The sequence below is a fragment of the Prinia subflava genome, chromosome 12 (genome assembly GCF_021018805.1).
Source record: "Prinia subflava isolate CZ2003 ecotype Zambia chromosome 12, Cam_Psub_1.2, whole genome shotgun sequence".
Classification (NCBI taxonomy): Eukaryota; Metazoa; Chordata; class Aves; order Passeriformes; family Cisticolidae; genus Prinia; species Prinia subflava.
The window spans coordinates 883175-902983 of record NC_086258.1 but is presented as its reverse complement, the minus strand read 5'-3'; the positions used below and the strand labels follow the sequence as shown (position 1 = coordinate 902983).

The 19809-nt window shown below is 58.3% G+C and overlaps 3 protein-coding genes across 7 annotated transcripts in view; 1 reads left to right on the top strand and 2 right to left on the bottom strand.

Annotated features, from left to right (window-relative positions):
* The window catches only part of GRIN1 (glutamate ionotropic receptor NMDA type subunit 1), a 38289-nt gene extending 31397 nt beyond the window's left edge, over positions 1 to 6892 (top strand). For 4 of the 5 annotated variants that reach the window (XM_063409679.1, XM_063409677.1, XM_063409678.1 and 1 more), the window contains one exon: positions 5675 to 6892. In XM_063409679.1, the coding sequence (XP_063265749.1) occupies positions 5675 to 5743 (69 nt within the window). In that variant the 3' untranslated portion in view covers positions 5744 to 6892. Of the gene's footprint in view, positions 1 to 2562; positions 2914 to 5674 lie in introns of those variants that run through there. The other variant, XM_063409675.1, reaches the window with a different exon arrangement.
* A 161-nt stretch (positions 6893 to 7053) lies between these two features.
* Positions 7054 to 11855, bottom strand: LRRC26 (leucine rich repeat containing 26). Its single transcript, XM_063409662.1, is given in 3 exon segments — positions 7054 to 9930; positions 11071 to 11707; positions 11709 to 11855. Coding segments are annotated over 3 exon segments (987 nt in total). The 5' UTR covers positions 11799 to 11855; the 3' UTR covers positions 7054 to 9670.
* Positions 11856 to 15069: 3214 nt separating this feature from the next.
* Positions 15070 to 16751, bottom strand: LOC134557260 (RING finger protein 224-like). The gene is made up of 2 exons (XM_063410100.1): positions 16623 to 16751; positions 15070 to 16004 (listed from the first exon to the last, which is right to left on the bottom strand). Exon 2 carries the CDS (start codon positions 16001 to 16003, stop codon positions 15497 to 15499), a length of 507 nt encoding a protein of 168 aa, XP_063266170.1. The 5' UTR covers position 16004; positions 16623 to 16751; the 3' UTR covers positions 15070 to 15496.
* Between the last annotated feature and the right edge of the window lie 3058 nt (positions 16752 to 19809).

The window sequence follows — 19809 nt, the reverse complement described above, 5'->3', positions numbered from 1 at the left end:
GAGTTGGGAGATGCAACCGAGTTTTTGTTTTGTTCTTTTTGTTTTCTTTTTGCCTGGATGATTTCTGATGTTCCTCTCTGTGCTTCACTCACCTTACCGGTGCTGACTTCTTGAAACTGATGACATTTTTTCTTTTTCTTTTTCTTTTTTTTTTTTTTCTGTTCCTAAGTGTTCCTGTACCTGTTTGTCATTGTATGCCTAAAAACAATCACCCTGATTTAATTTGGGCACCGTGTCACCTCACCAAGAGCCATGCGTGTCACACTCTCTACATGTGATTTTTGTTTGTGACAATTAGCATTCGGAATAGTCCTCGCACAGGAGTGACAGCTGTCTCTGGTTATCGTCAGCAGTAATGCAGCTCTAGAAAAGAGATGAAAAGGCTCCAAAGAGGAGGTTGTTAAAGACCTAGCCTTGGTTCAAACTTGTGTTTTCCACTGCTCTCACATAACCAGAGAAAATTTCCAAATTGCTGCCTCTAAAGCCAGCTGTTTCCAAATGTGCAAATGTGTCTGCTCGTGCTGGAGCTTCAGACACTTCAGCGTCAGGTTGGGCTGTTGGTCTGTCGGACTGAGCCGTGTCCCTCTGCATGTCGCCGTCTGTTGTATGACACTCTGCACTGTGGCTACTCTGTTGTCTCGTGTGGCAGCGCCCGCTGCATTTTGCTGCCCGACCTCCTGGCGTGATGGGCTTGCCAAATCCCCTCCCCGGGGCGACCGGCGGGTTTGTGCCCAGGGTTGCTCAGAGCAGGTCCCTGCCAGGCTGCCCAAGGCGCAGCAGGGACGGGGGGACGGTGACAGTGCGGGGAGATGTGGCCCCCATAGCGGGTGGCCCGTCCCCAGCCGCAGGCTTGGACGCCTCGGGGACAGCTTGTGGTGTCGCAGGGGGTCTCGGGGCCACGGCTCTGTATGAGAAATGGAGGAGGCTGCCTTTGACACCAGCGCAGGCTCCATACCAAGAAGCTCCTGGAGCACCCCTGGAATGCGGCCCTGGGGACAGCTGAGCCTTCAGCCGGGCTCAGCTGCCACCATTTCACACAAAGTGCTCCTCTCACTCTCACCTCGAAGCCTGGAAGTCATGGGGGGAACGCCCACACTCTTCCCACTCATCCTCTGTACCCTACAGGGAAGATGGGCATCCCTGTCATCTCCTCTGCTGCCTCTGTGCTCCCTGGGTGGCACCTTGTCCCAGTCATGCCCCCGTGTCTGGGGTCCCCTCTCCCCACTGTGCACCCCTTCAGCAGCTCTGCAGGGAGGTCACAGGCTGTGTCTTTATAGCCTGAGCCATGACCGGGGCAGAGGAGACAGAGATGGGGTGGGTGGTGCAGGGGGTGGTGCAAGAGTGAGGAAGAAGAAGAGGGACAAGTGGAATGCACAGAAAAAAAGAGGGAGAAAAAATGACAGAAAGATCTGCATGTTCTGAGTAGACCCTCATGTTCTGTTGTGTTTGAACTATTCCATGATTAGGAAACCATGGGGTCCTGTCCTGACAGAGCAGCATCATGATGGTGCCCTGGGCACCTGGGGGAACCAGTGCCACCGGTGAGCAGAGGAAAGGGGGAGAACCCAGCAAAAATGGGGCAACTGGTGTGTGGCACCCCTGGTACCTCCCACATTGCTCCTTCTTCAGGGAAGCATCCTGGTCCTGATCCTGCTCCATGGTGTGGCATCCATCCTACACCAACCAGCCCTCTCTGCCCCATGCCAGGAGCACCCCAGTGCCCTGAGCTGACCAGGTCCAGAGCCCACCTGCACCACAGGTCCCATGGATGGGCAATGGAGCTGTTCTCTCCCCTTCCCACACCCGCTGGGGTCCAGCACAACACAGGGCTCTCCACATTTGGGTCTCAGTCATGCTCTTCCTGGCACATTATGGAGGGAGATGACCCCACTCATCCCAGAAGATGGTCCCCACTTTGGGGGCAGCTGCATGGTCAATTATTCCCCACTGCTTGGAAGCCTGCCACAGTGCTCTGCCTGCCATGGGGTGCTGTAGCCAGGGTTCCAGGACATGTTCCCCAGGGAACTGGGCTAGCTGGGTCAAGAACAGGCCAATGGGGTGAACATCCAAGCCAGCGTGGCCAACTTGGAGGCTAGCAGCTATTGCAGGAGGTCCGTGGTGGAGCGAGCTTTGTGGTGATGTTGGGCAGACCTGCTGGTTGCTCTGCGGGGTGAGCGGCCAGCAGGAGCGGGGTGCTGCCACCAGCTCATGTCACAGCCTGTGCTTGGTGACCTCCACTTCTGTTCAGCAGCCCTGGCTCAGAGACCCCAACACCCTCCTGCTGGAAGGCCCCATGAGTCTGTAGCATGCTGGGGCACACTGCCTGGGGTCCTTGTAAAGACGAGAAAGCAGCGAGGTGCTGTTTTCATGATGCTCAGCAGAGCTGCGGGCCCACACCAGGTCTTATAAATGGGCAAGGCTGGAGAGCCTGTGGGGCTGGAAGGCCAGGCTGACCCCAGCCCCATGGGCTCTCCTGGCTAGCGAGCGAAAGATGCAGACCTGGTGGCCTCGCTTCTTCCCTTTCCGTTGTCGGGAGTTTTAAAAATGGATTCTGCTCTGCAGCCCTGCAGAATGGTCCCTCAGGAGTGCCAGAGAGACAGGCTGGCACCATGGAGCCAAGACAGCCCTGGGAAGCTTCCACCCCACTCTGAACGTCCTAGCGCCCACCATCACCCGAGCTGCACAGCCTCTCCGCGGCACATCATCCCCACCGCCCCAGGAGGAGATGCATGTGTTCCCCATAGGCAGCTCCTGCAACTCGAGTAGCACTGGCACAGCTGACGTTGCCATCCATCGCAGCCACCCACGATACTGCAACCCCACAGACGCCATGTGAGACGCATAAACCACACAGACCCCTCCGAGCCGGCACATTGCGTACAGACACGTGTGGAGGTGCACAGGCCCCTTAGCCCCCCGCACCGCCAGCCCCCGCAGAGCCACCCTGCCAGCCCCCGGCACAGCTGGCACGTGCCCGCGGCACCGGCTGCCAGGGCCGGCGCTGCCAGCGTGGCAGCCCCGCGGCCGTGGGGATGGGGCCAGAGCTGGGCGAGAACACAGGGGCTCCCTGGAAAAAGTCACCTTCTCAGTGAAGGATCAGCTGTCCCAAACGCTTCTTGGCTGAGAAAGAGCCTAGTTTTTGGCCAAAAAGAACCAAAAGTAGGTCAAAGACAACTTTTTTTTTTTTTTCCTAAAGGGAAGTTGATATTTTCTACAGCAAGATTGCATTTAGCTGGAATCCTGATTTTTAATTGCAAAAAACCACCACAACAACAAATCAAAATTCTTTCAGAAAATCTTCCACCAGCCAGGGACAACCATATGAGCCCAGTTAGGTTGAAGTCATTTTTAAAGACATTAAGTTCTTGTCTATATTTTCTTCCTGGTTGTCATTTAAAGTTTTTGGTGCCTTCACTTCACTTCCATACCTTAACATGTTTGAGTCTCTTCTATGGTTAATATTGATTAATTTCTTGGCTTTATAATGTTTGGTTTGGGGATTATTGCACCATCCCTGTAACATAATTTACCTAAATTATTGACATGTGCTTCTAGCATTAGTCCTACTTTAACATAGTTTTGATATTACCGTTTTCTTGCTTTTTTTTCTTTTCCTTTTTTATTTTAATTTCAATTTTTATTATTAAAAATTGCATGCATGAACTTTACACAAAAAAAAAAAAAAAGTAAATGAGAATGTTACCCTGTGATAACTCTGTGATTGGAGGAGATATGCTTTCAAATCAAAAGCCATGCTCTTGTATTTTAATTTTTCTGGCCAGATTGCCCATTTCGCTTGGTTGTTTTAGTGTTTCCCACCCCCAGAGCTGTGCAGAGAGGCCAGAAGGCCCCAGCCTGCCCTGCTACACCACCACAGCATGCACCGAGGCACACACACTCACACAGGCACACTCCACTCCTTCCACCCCCCTCACATCAGGCAGGATGTTTAACAAAGGATCTTTCTTCTACCCATTCATTTTTGTACCTCCAGTTCCTCCTTTTCCTCCACCAGTGAGTCACCAGCCTCTCCCCTTTCCCAGTCACCTCTCCTTCCTGCGGGAGACAAGCCCCATCCCACGAGCACACATTCCCAGGAAACACTGCTCTGCCATGGAAACACTGCATTTAGCTGGAATCCAAATTTTTCACGAGGAGGGGGTGGCTGCACCTGATTTTGGGAGAGAGGGGTGTTTTTTGGTGGGCTGATGAATAGCCACAAAAAGCTTCCCCCAGGGCGGCAGTGTGACACAGGGCCGACCTTGGCCGCTTTCTGTGCCAATGGGTGATGGCTGAGCTATCACCCTTAGTAAGGCAAGGCCACAGCCAGGAGTTCCCAGAGGCTCCACTGGAACCTTGGGCAGTGCTCTAAGTGGCAGTGTGACCCTGTGAGAGGCTCCCTGGGTGTCAGTGTGTCCCCAGCATGGTACTGGAGAGACGGGAGCGCGCTGGCTCCTGGCCTGCCCCAGCACCTCCCACCAAGGGTCCCGGGAAGCACAAAGCTGGGCAGGGCAGGGCAGCCCCAAGGACCCCATGCAGGGCTCGGGGGGTGGCAGGAGGCAGGGTGTGTAGCACACAGGGTAGCCACAGTGTCAGAGCTGCCAGCAGCGCCGCGAAGGCCACGGCCACCATCGACCAAAGCAGGGCATGTGAAATCCGTCACTGAGGAGCCCCCCTGGCGCCCCTCAAAACATCAGCCCTTCTGGGCAGGGTGGTGCGAGGGCTGGGAAAATGTCACTGGAGAGGGTCCGTGCTGCAGTACATGAGACCCACAGAAACCCTTTCCTGCCCTGGCACTGGATTAGGACCCTGGAGAGCAGTGCAGGGTGCTCTGGGCCACCCGCTCCCGCAGCAGGGCTGGGCAGAGCTTCCAGGTCAGGGCTCCGAGTTAGGAGATGGGAGCTGGGGGAGGGAGCGTGGAAGGAGGAAGGGAGGAAATAACTGTCCAACTCTAGACTCCTGCCTGGGAAGGAAGGACATTTTTTTCTTGCCCATTGATGGGTATTTTTGCTCTCGCCCCTATTTGCTGATGGGACTGCAGCAGGGGAGGGCCCTCCCATGGCCTTTCCCGTGCCAAGCTCCCCCACCTGCAAGGAGCTCAGAACCCCAAATCCAGGCCACATCTCCAACACAGGCCATATTTTCACATTAGCAATCAACGCCACACTTTATCAAAAGTCAACCACACCACACATCTCACCTGCATGAAAGGACAGTCATGGCAGGGTCATTCAAGCAAGGAGGTGAAACGCCCTGGCCTCAAAGCACAGCTTGATCTGGCACCAGAGAGGTGCCAAAACCCAGCCAGACCCTCCAAACACAGGTTCAGGCGTGGGCTGGGCTGATGAGTCACAGGCTTTGTTTTGTAGCCCTCCCAGAGCAGAGAGGGCCTGGCTTAGCGGGTGACGTGGCAGCCACGCTCTGCAGAAGCTGCACCATGCTCCTGGGTGTCCCCTCTGCCCAGCTCCAGGGTGCTTGGAGAGCGTCTGCAACGACCTCTGCACAAGCGTGGATGGCACTGGGAAGGGGACCTCAGCCAGCAGCAGCTTTCAGGGCGTTGCTTCACCCCCAAAACATATCCTGTAGGGACACATGGGATAAAAGTCACAGCGGCGACAAGTGCCAGAACTGCCTAACACTTCTTTCTCCTTGTCTGTCTATTTGTGTGTTGCAGCAGTATCACCCCACCGACATCACTGGCCAGCTCAACCTCTCGGACCCCTCAGTCAGCACTGTGGTGTGACCTTCTCCCCGCGGGCCATCAGTCCTTGCCCAACACAATAGGAAGGCACAGCCAGGACTGCCTTTCAAGGGACACTGATGGGTTCTTCCGGGTGAGATGGGAGGAAATCATCCTTCATCCATACACAGTGACTCCATTGTATATCTCCCTCCCTTCCTAGGCCTGCTGCCATGCTCGTGCCCCAGGAAGCACGGCAGGACCAGGGCAAGGTTTGGACTTCACTGTACAGAGATAATTGCTTCCAAACAGTGCCATGATGATCAGAATTGCCACTGACTGGCTCCGTGCAAGGGGAAAGGACTGCAGATGGCACATGGTACCTGTTCTCCCATGGTAGCAGGGAAGAGCTGGTGCCAGACTACAAACCCATTTAACCTCACAGACTGCAGCCTTCTGAGCACACACAGCCCCTCAGACGTGTGCTCCACGTCTCCCACCACTGGAGAGCTCCAGTGGCTTGCCCACGGTCCTGAGCAGCTGGAGCAGCCTGCTCCTGGTGCGGCAGGTTGGGCACATGCTCCTGCTGTGCCGAGTGACCCTCACGTCTGCCGCAGGGGCTTGAAGATGTGTGCTCTGCCCCTCGCAGGGGATGGAGCCTCTCCCTCCCTGTGGCCTGTGGCTGTGACTCAGTTCCTGTCCGCGGTCTGGCTGCAGCAGCAGAGCTCCCCCCCTGCAGCCCTCGCCCATGTGCTAATCGTGGCACTCCGGAGCTGGCGGAGTGCCGTCAGCCAAGATCCCAGCTCCCACCTCTCCTGCACAGAAGACATCCCCAGGACCTGGCCAAGGCCAGCATGTAGCACTCACACAGCAGCTCTCCTGGCCAGGAATTCTCCACGGGAAATGGCTCTGGATGGTTGCACTGACCTCTACCCCAGCTCCACACTGCCTCAGCACCAGCAATGCAAGGAGAGATGCTGCTGGCTGGTCACGGCTCGCTGCGGTGCTTCAGCAGCCACCCAGCCTGTCTGCACCGTTGGGGCACCACGGCCAGCACTGGCAGCTCCCCTGCCACCCTCACCTGCAGTTCAAGCTTGCCAGCAGCTCCCGCGGCAGCCTTGAAGCCCCAGCTCATGGCACTCCATCTGCCTGAACCTGGAGACGTGGAAAGCAGATCCCAGTGCGGGAGAAGGGAACCGAAGGAGGCAGGCTGACGCCGTCCCTCCCCACACCCTCCTCCCCTGGAGCCCCCACGCCCACCCTGAGCACCCTCCCTGTGGGCGCAGGCAGCGGGGGCAGAGGCAACAGCCCCGGGGATAGGCAGAGGCCGCAGGGCACGGGCAGCATCACTTCCTGTCTCCTGCCAACATGGAAAACACACCCGCAACGTGGTCCCCAGCCCCAGCGGCACGAACCGCCTTCCCTCTGCCCCAGCAGCCCCCAGACAGGATTTTCACATGGCAGCTGAGGTCTGTGAGCATCGTCCCACTGACTGCTGTGGCTCCATCAAGTTCATCTAGCTCCAGCTGAGAAATCGGACCCATTCTACTTTATACGTCAATGTTACATTAATACCAAGTTTTTGCAAGAGCTCAGTAAAGTCTAGACTGGATCACGAAGTGGTTTATTCCAGAGCTGTGTGCCTCTTTCTGTCTCTGACTTCTGGCAAAGCTGGCAGGGAGCCCTGTAGTGAATCACAGCCTCACCCAACCCTGTGGCAGGGTCTGCCAACAGTGGAGGGACAGGAAGGGATGGAGAAACCAGCAGGTAGAAAGGCCAGGGGCTGTAGAGGAGACTGGGAGGGAAAGGGCATCCCCATTCTGGGATAGTCAGGTGACAGAGAACCTGGGCAGCCAGGGTGGGGCACAGGCCTTGCAGTGAGGGGATGGGGACAGTCTGGAGCTGTCCAAACACCAGAACCATGGCAGCTGGCCCTGTCCCACCTCCATCCTGCAGAAAACAGTCCCAGGCCACTGCTGGGCTCCCCATCTCCTGGGAGTCAGCCTGGGGCCTGGCCATTGGGGCTAGCCTTTGGGAATAGGGGATGGAATGCAGGGATGAAGGCATTGGGGAAGCCCCCACACATCAGCCCATCCATAGGGAAATCCATCAAGTGATCTCCAAAATAGGAAGGTCCCCCAAGGCTGAACTGAAGCAACATCACCCACGCACAGCATCTTCCCCACGTGCTGAGACCTCCAGCCCAGCCTCATGGGGCCTCAGCCTCAGGATGGTCTGAGGGAAGGAGTAGGGTTCAGGTGGCTGTGCAGGATGACAAACAAGGTCCTAGCTCCAAATGGGAAGCCCAGACCTTCTTGGGAATAGCTAGATGCTCTCTAGAGAGAGTCTGGGAGAACTGGGATTGCTCCTGGGAAAGGCAAGGCCACGATCCTGGCAGAGGTCCTGCAGCCCTCCCAGGTGCAGGGCTGGCAGCACTGGAGCAGATGCTGCCTTCAGCAGCTCCCTGCAGACCCTCTGCCCCACAGCAGAGGAGGAAGTGGCCATGTGGCAGCACATGGGGCTGGTTTCCCTCTTGATAATAAAAATGGGAGCAAGCCACCACTGAGGCGACATATGGTTTATTTTTGAGTGATTTACTGAACCCTTGCCAAGAGCCTGCTGAAGGATGCACTGACTCCTGCCACATCTCTGGCAGGTCCCAGCTCTGGCACAGGCAGGAGATGGAGTGAACAAGGCTGGTGGGCACAGCATCTCATTGTGGCGCTGATCATGTTGCAGTGGGTAAGAGATCAGACCAAAGGGATCAGACCAAACAAAGAAAGATGGTTTTGTCACCCCAGCTTGTGGCTTTCTCCTGGAGCACAGTTCCAGATCCTTCCAGGCCATCTCCCAGCATGCTCACTAAGCATTTCCAGCAGCATTTCCACAGGAAAAGGAAGGAGTGAGCAGGGCAGGGAGGTGCAGAGGCAGCCCCAGCCCCATTTTGTGGGTGATGGGAGGTGAGGCAGCAGCCAGGGCTGCTGTAAAGGGCCCCTGCAAAGGGCTTGTTTGACCCCACTCCCAGCACTGAGCTAACCCTATGCCTTGGCTTGAGGTGAGCTGTAGCTTAGGGAAAAGCTATTGAGAGAGAAACCACTACAGCCTCACCCATCCTTTGGCAGCTCCTCTGCCGAACCACATCAGTGGCACCTCAAGGCTCTTCCTGGTCCTCACCCTAAACTTCAGCCTCACCCTAGATCTTGGTTGTTGGCTGAGCCTTCTCAGCACCAGCATTCCTGACTTAATGAAAAAAACTTATCAAAAGGAGCTTTTTGCAACCAGTCCCCAAAAGGCACATGGAGAGCTCTGGGGTACACTAAAAGGAAAACAATGGCTGCCAGGACACAGAAGCTAAACATGGCATTTGGGTGCAGGAAATGCCAAGCCAAGGAGTTCTGAGGACACAGAAAAAAAAGCACTGAGGCTGCTGCGGTCACTGAAAGCAGTCAGAGGGTGCAGGAGGCACCAAAAGGCCCAAGGAGCAAACTGAAAGGCATACAGAGGCTCCTGGTCTGCACCAAATGGTGACTCCTGGGGTGGCCTGAAAGGCACCAAGAGGAATGTGGTGTGTTCTGGGATGCACACAGGGACTCCCAGGAAGCACCTAAAGGCACAGTGGTGCATCCTAAATGGGGCATCCTAAATGAACACTGAAGGGACTGGGCAGCACAGGGGGCAGGACAAGGGGAGAAGGATCACCTGGGTGCCCTCACAAAGGGGATATGCAGATCCAAGGGTGGCCCTGGGGAGCCTCCCAAAACACTGAGAGCATTTGTGGTCAGCCCATGCCCTGTAGGGAGCTGAGCTGGAGGCTGCTCCCCCCTGGCAGAGGCAGCTCACCACCATCTCGGGGGACTCTGAAAAAACCCAAAGCAATTCCAGGAACAGAACTTCCTCCCTCTGGTCCACAGGGATGAGGTTGTGACAGGTGGGTGCAGGCAGCTGGAGAGGGGCGTGGATGGAGCACAGCCTGCCCAGGGCAGAGCCAGCTCAGTGCACCCTGCAAATGCGGGGTCTCCTCCAGCACTGGGATTCCCGGCGCAGGTTGTGGTAGAACACCATGAGGGAGCCAATGAAGGTGCAGAAGAAGATGCTGGCAATGAAGGAGAAGGGTCCAATGATGAAGAAGGCAATGTAGTGCTGGGGGGACAGAGAGGTCCCCTGGCACTGCCTGAATGACTCATCCCCAAAAGCCATGATTGGATACTTGTTCAGCTGCTCCGGAACTCTGCAGAGGAGCAAACTCTTCTCTGGAAGAGAAAAACAGAGCTGGAGGACACACTGGGCAGGGGCCAAGGACGGGGGGATGGCAGGCCTGCATGGGACAGATGGCACCAGGGCAGGAGGACAGGGGCCAGGGTCACCAACATCACCCATGTCAGGTCACCAAGAAGGGGAACAGTGAGGTTCAGGACTCACTTGTGGGGGATGGGATGGGATGGGATGGGATGGGATGGGATGGGATGGGATGGGATGGGATGGGATGGGATGGGATGGGATGGGATGGGATGGGATGGGATGGGATGGGATGGGATGGGATGGGATGGGATGGGATGGGATGGGATGGGATGGGATGGGATGGGATGGGATGGGATGGGATGGGATGGGATGGGATGGGATGGGATGGGATGGGATGGGATGGGATGGGATGGGATGGGATGGGATGGGATGGGATGGGATGGGATGGGATGGGAGGTGGGCACAGTGCTGGAGTGGCACAGGATGATTAGTTTGGGGCAGGATGGCAGGTGGGACAGGTAAGGGAGAGGGACTGGCTCCCAGAATACAGATGTGGGGAGCAGTGAGCAGCCAGCCTCGAGATGCCACCGAAGGTCCCAGCCAGCACAAGTGCAGTCACAATTCAAGCTGGAAGCAAGCAAGGGAGGGCAGCAGTAGTGGGAGATGCTTTGCTGGCAGAGCTGTCTTTCCCTAGGGCTCATGGGGGAAGAAATGTAGGATCAGAACCAGGTCCATGAAGGCTTTGGGGAAGAGGCTGAAAGCACTGCATCCTGGATAAGTGATGTGCACCCTGACACACGTGCTCCACTTGCCGCCTCAGGTGCCATGTGGTAGGACTGGTGCCACTGCTGGGGACAGTGCTGGGTGCCTGTCACTGGCACATTGCCCAGCCTTCCTTTCCAGGCAATCCCTGTGGTGACCAGAATCAAAAGGTGGGCACCAACTGAGACCCTGGGGTGTATCCACCCAAGCAGACACAGGAGCTAGCATGACCTAAGGACAGGTTCTGGGGAACCTCACCCCAAGGGCGCTGACCACCCAAGCCCTCTGCCAGCTGGCAGCCAGGGTGCTGGGTCCTGCCTCATCCCTGGCAGGGTGACTAGCATGGAATGGGCTGGGGGGCTTGGGGACACAGGCGTCTGGGCACTCACCTCGCACTTTTTCCCTGTTGTAGCTGAGCCAGCGCCAGAGGGGCAGGATGCCGCAGCTGCACACCCAGGGGTTGTCCTGCAGGAAAAGTGCTTGGAGCTGGGGCAAGGCATCCAGCACCCCGGGCTCCAGTTCCCCAAGCCTGTTGCTGCCCAGGTTGAGCGTGGCCAGGCTGGTGAGGGGCAGGAAGGTCTCGGGGGTCAGCACGGTGAGGTGGTTGTGGCTGAGGTCCAGCTCCTGCAGCGCCCCGAGCCCCAGCAGCGCCCGGCTGTGGATCAGCTCCAGGCGGTTGTGGACCAGGCTGAGCAGCCGCAGCCCCGGCAGCAGAGGGAAGGAGCGTGGCCCCAGCACTGTGATGAAGTTGTAGCCCAGCCACAGGGTGCTGGTGTTGGCCAAGAGGCTCCAGGGCACCTCCCGGAGGCCCCGCTCGCTGCAGTCCACCTCTCCCGGGGAGCAGCGGCAGGCGGACGGGCAGGCTGGCGAGGGTGGTGGCCACAGGAGCAGCAGCAAGGCCAGTATGGGGCCGGGGACCCTCCAGCAGCCCATGGCTGCCTCCCGAGGCACAGAGGGCTCCCTGACCTGCTGTGCTGGGCTGCCCCCACGGACAGCTTCCCTAGAGCCCCACGCCTTGCCCAGCGCCCTGGCCCTGCCCGGTGCCCTCGGCTGAGCCCGGTGGTGCTGGCTGGAAGTGCTGGGCAGTGCTCGGCTCCCTGCAGCCACTCGCATTCATTCCCCTGCTCACCCAGCTGCAAACCTGGATGGGGCTTTGCTCCCGGACCTGGTTTTCCTCGGGGTGGAGCTGCACTTTTTTCAGCAAATATTTTTGCAATGATGCTTGCCCTGCAAGGTGTGGCACTGTGCCCACGTCCCTCCCTCCACCAGGCACCGCTCCAGCCAGGTAAGCAGCCAGCTCTGCATGGCCTGGGATTAACTGCTTGTGTGTGCTGCAGAGTGGAGAGTTGGAAATCAGCAAATCCAGATCCATCTCTAAGCCTCCACCCTCCCCAGGGGCATCCCTTGGGCATGCTGCTTCAACAGCCATTTACAGAGGGGTGTATAGCCCCAGGACTCCCACAAGTGGCTGGGTTACTGGGAAAAACATAACAGAAACAAAATCATATCATTTGCAGGTCTTACCCTATCTCATGTGCTGTCCCACCATGCCCAGGGGTCCTCAGTGGGGAGCTGTACTGGGAGCCATGGCCCACCCTGCTGAGCCCAGCCCTTGTCCAAGACCTGTCTGCCCCTGGCAGGAGACCACCAGTCACGCCAGAAGGAGGAGGACTGGGATTAGATCCCATGGGCCACCTTCCTCCTTCCCAGAAGAGGACCATGTCTGTGTGCCCACGGAGGGTGACGCAAGAGCCCCCCAGTGAGGAGCATGGCAAAGGTGAGCTTCCTGGGCTGCAGCCACCCAAAACTGGTTTGTCCTCCCCCTGTCATGGCACAGCCGGTTCCATGGGGCTCAAAGTCTGCCTCCACCCTGTTTACACATTCTACTTCAAAGCTACCCAAAGCCTGCCTGCGGAAGGCTGGGGAGGAGAGGTGTCACCTTCCAGTGCCACTACCCCTGGCATAGCTCAGTGGGGCCTGGGGCACCAGGGGTCAGGGCTGGCAGGACCTCATCCCACTTGCAGCCAGAGTGGGGCCTGGAGCATGGACACTGTCCCCACTCACATCCAGCAGGACCCCAGTGGCCATGGTCCCAGAGGAATCCCTGTCCCTCTGCCCCACAGCCAAGGGGCTGGATGGTCAGCAAGGCAGGGCACAGTTGCACCCCAGGCCAAGGCTAGGATGTTTCCAAATCTGGGACAGAACCAGCAGGCAGAGGGTTTATTAATAGCATCCCGAGGAGCTTGGGTTTGTTTATCTATCCTGCAGCAAACTCGCTTTACTGCATTAATCCCCATCTGGAAATAATTCAGAGGAATCCTCCAGCCCAGCCCAGCCCCAGGGCAAGGGCACAAACCCGCTGCCATGTGGAGCTGCAGCCCCAGCTCATCCCATCCACAACCACAGGCTATATGGAGACCTGCATTTTGAGGGAATCCTGTCCCAAAATGCTCTTCTTCCCCAGGACCTACATTGCCCATTGCCTGCATCTACCTGGAATCAGGGGAGAAGTGCAACATGACCCAAACCACTATTAAAAGCAAGGTCATTTCCAGCTTTTGTGCACAGAGAGCCCAGGAGGTGAAACGCCTGACAACTCAGCTCCTCTGGCAGCCCCTTGCTGTGACCCAGGAGTGTCCCTGCCAGGGACATGGCCAGACATCATCCTGTGCTTCTGCCGGGCCCCACTGCTGCTCTCCATCCACTGGCTGCACCCCGCTGCAATGGCAGGTTGGGGATCCATGGGGTTCTGTCCCCAGCAGTGCCACCACTGCCCTTTTCTGCCAGGGCTTGGGTCGCTGTCACTGCCCCTTCCCCAGAAAGTGGGGACACAGAACCCACGCAGGAGGAGCCCAGGTCCCTGTGTCTGGCCAGAGCAACACCCATGTCCTGCTCCCCTCCACCATGCCTCTTCCCGATGCTCCACAGGGAGCAGGGCAGGACAGGCTGCTCTAAGCAGCTGCTCTGCCAGGCCAGGTCAGGTGGCCTGTGCCAGGGGAGGAGACCCCAGGGCACAGAGCTCAGCACTGGCCCTGCTCTGCCCAAGGTGCCAAAACAGGGATGCAGCCAGTGTGCCAAAACATTCCCAGAGTGATGGGAGGGATGATCCTCTCCTTCAGTGACTGGCTGGGAGCAGGGAGCCATCCACAGAGGAATGAAGCAAGGGCCAAGCCCCCCAGAGTGGTTCTGGAGGGAGGCAAGGAAGCAGGGGGCATGGGGGACAGAGAGCCATGGGTTTAGTCACCCAGCACTGTGGGAAAGCTGGGACCCAAAGGTGCTGGGCTGAGCACAGAGCTGCTGGCACCTCTACAGGGAGGGATGGGCCCTTCCTACACTCTCCCCACCACCCACTGCTGAGTCTTTGGGGAGGAATGAGGGGAAACCGCATCAGGACTCAGTGATAGCTCTTATCCATTCCTTGAAGGCTTTAATTTCTTGCATGTTCCCGGGTAATTAAAGGTCACATGGAATTTCTGAACCATACCACACCTCTATCTGCCCTGGGTCACCCCAGGTTTATTCTTCTGGAACATCTCAGCTGGGACTTTTTTATGGCAGGTGACACCAGGTGGCAGAATCATGCCTGAGCTCTGTGCAAGGGTGGGTGCTGTCCATGGCTGATGGAGTCCTCCGGCTGCAGCCCTGGCCCCCAGTACAGGGAGCATCCAAGCACCAGGACTGGCCAGGAGACACAAGGTCCCTGCCAGCCCCAGGGAGGCACAGGCTGGGGTCCCCTGCTGAGCCCTGAAGGGGGAATCCTGGAGTTGGGGCATTGCAAGAGCTCATAAACCACACAGACAACACATGCAGAAAATGGGCCCTGAGGAAGAACTACCCAGGCAACACCAAGCCCTGCTCAAGAGCTGTTTCAGTATCACCCTGTGCACCCCAGTGCTTCCAGTTTGGCCCCTGCTAACCCAGATCAGCTGCCCGGGCTCTTGTCCTTGCACCCTGGTATGGAGTCAGGCAGGGAAAGCAGGGAAAGCCATGCAGGCAGCAGGACACAACTGGAAAAACAGCAGCAGGATTTGTGCATGCCTGTATGTGAGGAAAGGGTCAGGTAGGAACAGCCAAACCTGGCACGAGCCACAGAGCACAAGGCCAAGCAGGAACTCCTTGAGCTCAGCTCTCCTCCCACACCGAAGCAACGTAACTGGAACAACACTGGAGGTTTCTTAACAACTCTGCCATCCTCAATTTCTACCGTCCTGCTATCCCAATGCCAAAATTTCTCATGGAAATGGCCAGCAGAGCAAACACTCCCAGCACAGCAATCTGGCAGGGCAGGTCACTTTCCCCTCCCACCACAGGCAGGGCTTGGCCCAGGCCAAGATTGCCAACAAACACGACCAGGATGTGCAGCCCAGCGGGACCAAAGGTGTCTTTAATGGATGTGGAACTCTCAAGGTGCTGGATGAATCCCACAGATCGCTGTGCCAGGCCCCTGTCCCGTGCTTAGGGGATGCTTGGTGCCACTGTCCTTGCTGCAGAGCCACGTGCACGGGGCAATGGAGCATGAGCCAGGCCGTGCTCAGGGACCAGGGAACGTCTGTGATAGCTGGACCAGGTTTCTGAGTAGTCAGCAGGCCAGATGGGCAGGATGAGGGGGTGGTAGCAGCTTCATCCCCCACTGCTGCACCCCAAATCCCAACAGGATGGACAGGATGGACAGGAAAGCTCTGCCCAGGCTGAAGCCCTTCTAAGGCTGCCAGCACAGCCCCACCACTGCAGTCCACACGTGGGTCTGAGGCATGGCAAAGGTCCCCAAAAGCAGTCCCGGGCCGGGAGCTCAGCTGGCCCGGCAGCCCCTGGGGCTCAGCTCTCCAGGGCCGCGGTCACCCCGCAGCACAGGCACAGGCGGCAGCAGCCGCGCCGGGGGAACAGCGCCGGGGGCCCGGGCTCCGGGCACAGCCCCGCCGGCTGCCGGGTCACCGCCGGCTCCTTGCAGGAGCCCTTGGCGGGCAGCGCGGGCAGGGCCCTGCCGGCCACCCGCGGCTGCTCCCTGTCAGCCTTGACGGCCAGGAAGGTGGCCAGGTCGAGGTCGAGCATGGTGACCCCGCCGCGCGGCGTGGGGGTGTTCTGGCGGCACTGCGGGCACGGGATCCAGCGCTGCTCGTTGGTGACGGCGTCCAGGCGCTTCAGGCAGGCCTGGCAAAAGGTGTGGCCGCAGTAGAGGCGCCGCGGCAGCCGCACGCCCAGGTCGTAGGAGGAGTAGCAGATGATGCACTCGACGCGCTGGCTGCCCCGGCTCGGGGGGCGCGAGTGCGCCCCGACACACGGCCCCGGATCCTCTCCCCGGGGGCTGCCACCGGCCTGGGACATGCTGGGGAGGGGGTGAGAGGAGGTGTCAGGCCGTGGCTGACAGGAGGGGGCACAGGGGTGGGAGGTGCACCCTACATGTGGGAGAGGTGGGGACCGGTGCGTGTGATGGATTCCCAGGAGCAGCGGGATCCCTGCCTGGTGCCTGCCTGGCCCAAAACCGGCCCTGCCTGGAGGAGCAGGATGCTGCCACTGCCGTGGGTTGTCCCTGCCTCCATGGGGGATGTGTATGTCCCAGTGCCACACTGGGAGCTCTGCAGGGAACACGAGCTGGCCAGACCTCAGCAGCCTGCTCAGGGCTGGGACTGGGGGGAACTTGCAGTGACCAGGAGTGAGGTGGCTGGGTGGGCTGGGGAGCGCCACTTGGACACCAGGCAGTGGCACAGCCCCACTCCTCCCCAGCCCCGGGCTGTGCTGGCACAGCTGTCAGCAGCAGGGGGTGGGCACAAAGGCTCGTGGGGAGGGGTCTGAGGGGGTCCAGCCTCATCTCAGGTGGGGTCTGGTACCCACCAGTATATTTGCAAACTTCTCCTGGAGGCCACCATGTCTCTGTTCCTTCTCCTTAGGTGACCTCAAGTGTTCTGGTGCACTCCTCCCCTCCTCCCGATTCCCCCATCCCTACCTGTCCTGAGATGCTTCCCAGTGCCTCAGGGTTGGTGGCAGAAAGGCTGTGCTGTCCCGGGGGGTTGTGGCAGTCCTGTGGGGAGCATTGGGGGGCTGAGTTGCCAGCCTGTGGCTGCCAGTGGCCGTGGTAGTGGGCAGGGGCTCACCTTTCAGGGACAGGTGCTATTGGATCTGCTGCAGGGAAGCCAAGCCCGGGAGATTGGGTTACAAACACCTGGGTAACAAAAACCTCTGAAATCTAAGCCCAGGAATGGTCATTAACCATCAGCCTGTGCTTCACTAACAAAAGGAACCATCCCTGTGAGGCCACGGAGCTCTGGGCTCCACTGTGGGCAGAGGGCTTGGATGTTGTCTGGACCTGGGCAGCAGCAACAGGGTCTTCCACGTCCTGGGCCACCCTTCAGGGTCAAGAACTCTCGGGCAGACGTCGGCCAGCAGAGACCCCGACGCACCCCAGCCCACGCATCCACAGGTGGCTGGGGCTGCGGGGACAGCTGTGACAGGAGTGGGAGGGCGCCGTGGGGTGGCAGGGCTGGGGCTGGTGCAGGGACACCGGGGCTCTGGCCTGGCCTGGGCTGGGCTGGGCTGGCAGTGCCCACACGTGGGGTGGTGCTCCCACCTGGAGCCTGGGGGTGACGTGTCCGTGACCTTCCCTGTGGGGCTGCAGGCTCTGGTGGTGGGGGCTGAGTTACCGCGGGCTTGCAGGCAGGGAAACAGGCAGCTCCTTCCACTGCTGCCTCCTCACCAGCAGCCCTCAGGTCATGTTTGCAGCACTCCTCAGAGAAAGAATTGGAGGTTTTGGGAATGAAGACCCCCCAGAGGGTCACTGGGCTCTGCAGAAGGGCTCACCCCCTGACACTGGTGCCTGCAAGCAAGGAAGAAGCTCCAGCAGCACAGCACCTCAGGGGCAATATCCCAACCCAGGATCCTGATTCAGCCCTGCCACAGGCTTCCTGAGGCAGTGCACGTGGGTCCCCAGGCACGGAGGTGGCACCCCATGGCAGGGTTTTGCCCTCCTGTTGCCAGGCTGGTGGCAAGCACAGGCTGCTGGGGCCAGTTTGGAACAGGGCTGTGCCAGGGACATCAGTTTTGGTCAGACCCATTGGCCCAGGTGGAGCAAGGGCCATGTGCCCTGTGCAGATCAGGATCCAGCTGGGTGTGATTCCAGCTGTGCCCTGGCATGCCAGGGTACCACCGTGCCTGCCTGTGCTGGGGTGCAGCCCCTGGGTGCTGGCAGCCAGGGCAGAGCTGGCTCCTGGTGGGCTCAGCGGGCTCCCTCCAGGGCCACATGCCCAGGGCCGTGCAGGCAGCTAGGGCTGGGACTGTCCCAAAGCTGCCAAGCTGTCCTTCTTCCACCCAACACACAGTGCTGGCCTGGCTCAGCTGCTGCAGGGACAGGAACAGTGCAGTCCCATAGGGAGCTCTGCCAAAAACTCATATAAGTGAAAGCGGTGGGCTTGGCTCTGTGCACACCTGGGGGTACCCCTGGCACTGCTCAGAGGCAGTGACCCCTCTGGCTGCCTCTCCTGCTCCACAAACACACACACACACACACACACACATCCTGCCTGCCCTCCTGTCCCACTTCAACCCTGCCCATCAGCCCTCAGGTCCCTCCCCAGTGCCTCCCTGGCAGAACTGTGTCCCATTGAGGGGCTGTGCCCAGCTGCCCTTGGTCATTGCTGGGCACCCCAGCTCAGCACAGGCAAGGTTTGGGGCAGAGGAGCCCTTGGTGATGGGCTGTGCATCTGCCATGCTGACACCAAGAACACCAATAGCCCTGCTGTTGGAGTCTAGAACATCCCTCTGGCCACCCTGGAGGGTTTGGAGACCGGGCAGGGGGTCTGGGATCTGTCCAAGGGGGTCAGCCAGCCTCACTCAGAGCCCAGGAGGACACTGCCTCTGATCCCTGGCCATGGGAGTGAATGCCCACATTGTATGAAGAATCACAAGCTGAGAGAATTCAAAATAAGTAGTATTTAGTTTATCATAGAATGTAAATGTAGAATCTAGGATTTTTTGTATATGGGGTTGAAGAGACAAGATGGAGGAATTGGGGAGTGGCCCCTGTGCTCCTTGTTCTTGCTCTCGTCCCCCATCTTTTGCTGAGTTGGATTTTAGAGATTGGTTTAGAGTAGAAACGACATGTTAGCATAGGTAGTAGGCATTGGTAAAATTTTGTAAATAAAAAGTACATCTTGGACGGTGGTTGGGTCAAGGGTACCGTACATAAGGTGCGGGGCTCTCTGATCCGCCCAGTCCGCCACGTGTCCTGCTCTGCTGGGGATGCCTTGCAGAGCAGAGAAAGAACTGAGATAAGGTACCCTGCCAGGGAGACCTGGCAGAGCTGAGAAAGAACTGAGAGATAATGAAGAATAAACAACCTTGGAAACACGCACTGGCGGACTCAGCTTGTTGTCTCTGGCTCCGGTGTGAAACACTTAGGGTAAAGAGAAGACGAAAAATCTTATTACCTCGGGAACAGCAACCCCGAGGAGAATCTCAGGGAACAGCAACCCTGAGACCTTGCCAAAAGCCCACCTGGATTCAGGAACAGGGAATCATTGAACTGTTAAGGCTGGAAAATATCTTTGAAATCGAGTCCAATATCAATCCAGCACCACCACCACGGTCACCACTAACCCATGTCCCCAGGTGCCACATTTTTTGAACACTTCCAGGGACAGTGACTCCACCACGGCCCTGGGCAGACTGTGCCAGGGCTTTACAACCCTTCCAGTGAAAAGTTTTTTACGAATATCCAACCTATCCCCTGCTACAACCTGAGGCTGTTTCCTCTTGTCCTGTCACTTGTTACATGGGAAAAGACACCAACCTTCACCTCACTACAGCTCCTTTCAGGGAATTGTGTGGAGCAATAAGGTCTCCCCTCATGGAAGGCAGATCTGCAATCAGCAGGACACACATGGATGGGAACGTGTTTTCCTGTCGCAAGGACTCATCTCCGGGCGCTGCAGGGACCTTCGGCACCGTGGGGTGGGGAGCGGCACCCGCAGGGAGAGCAAAGGTCTGGTCGGGATGAGCCAGATCCCTGCACCGCCACCCACGCTCCAGAGGCAGGAGGTGGCAGTCACCCAGCACAACCCTTGGTACGGTGAACACAGCCGGGGAGCACCCATGGCAGGTGTCCGGGTCATCAGCGCCCTGCCGAGGTCTGGGGCTGC

Bases quoted from the DNA above. Each gene is read 5' to 3' on its own strand.
- LOC134557260 (XM_063410100.1), bottom strand. From the start codon at position 16,003: ATGTCCCAGGCCGGTGGCAGCCCCCGGGGAGAGGATCCGGGGCCGTGT.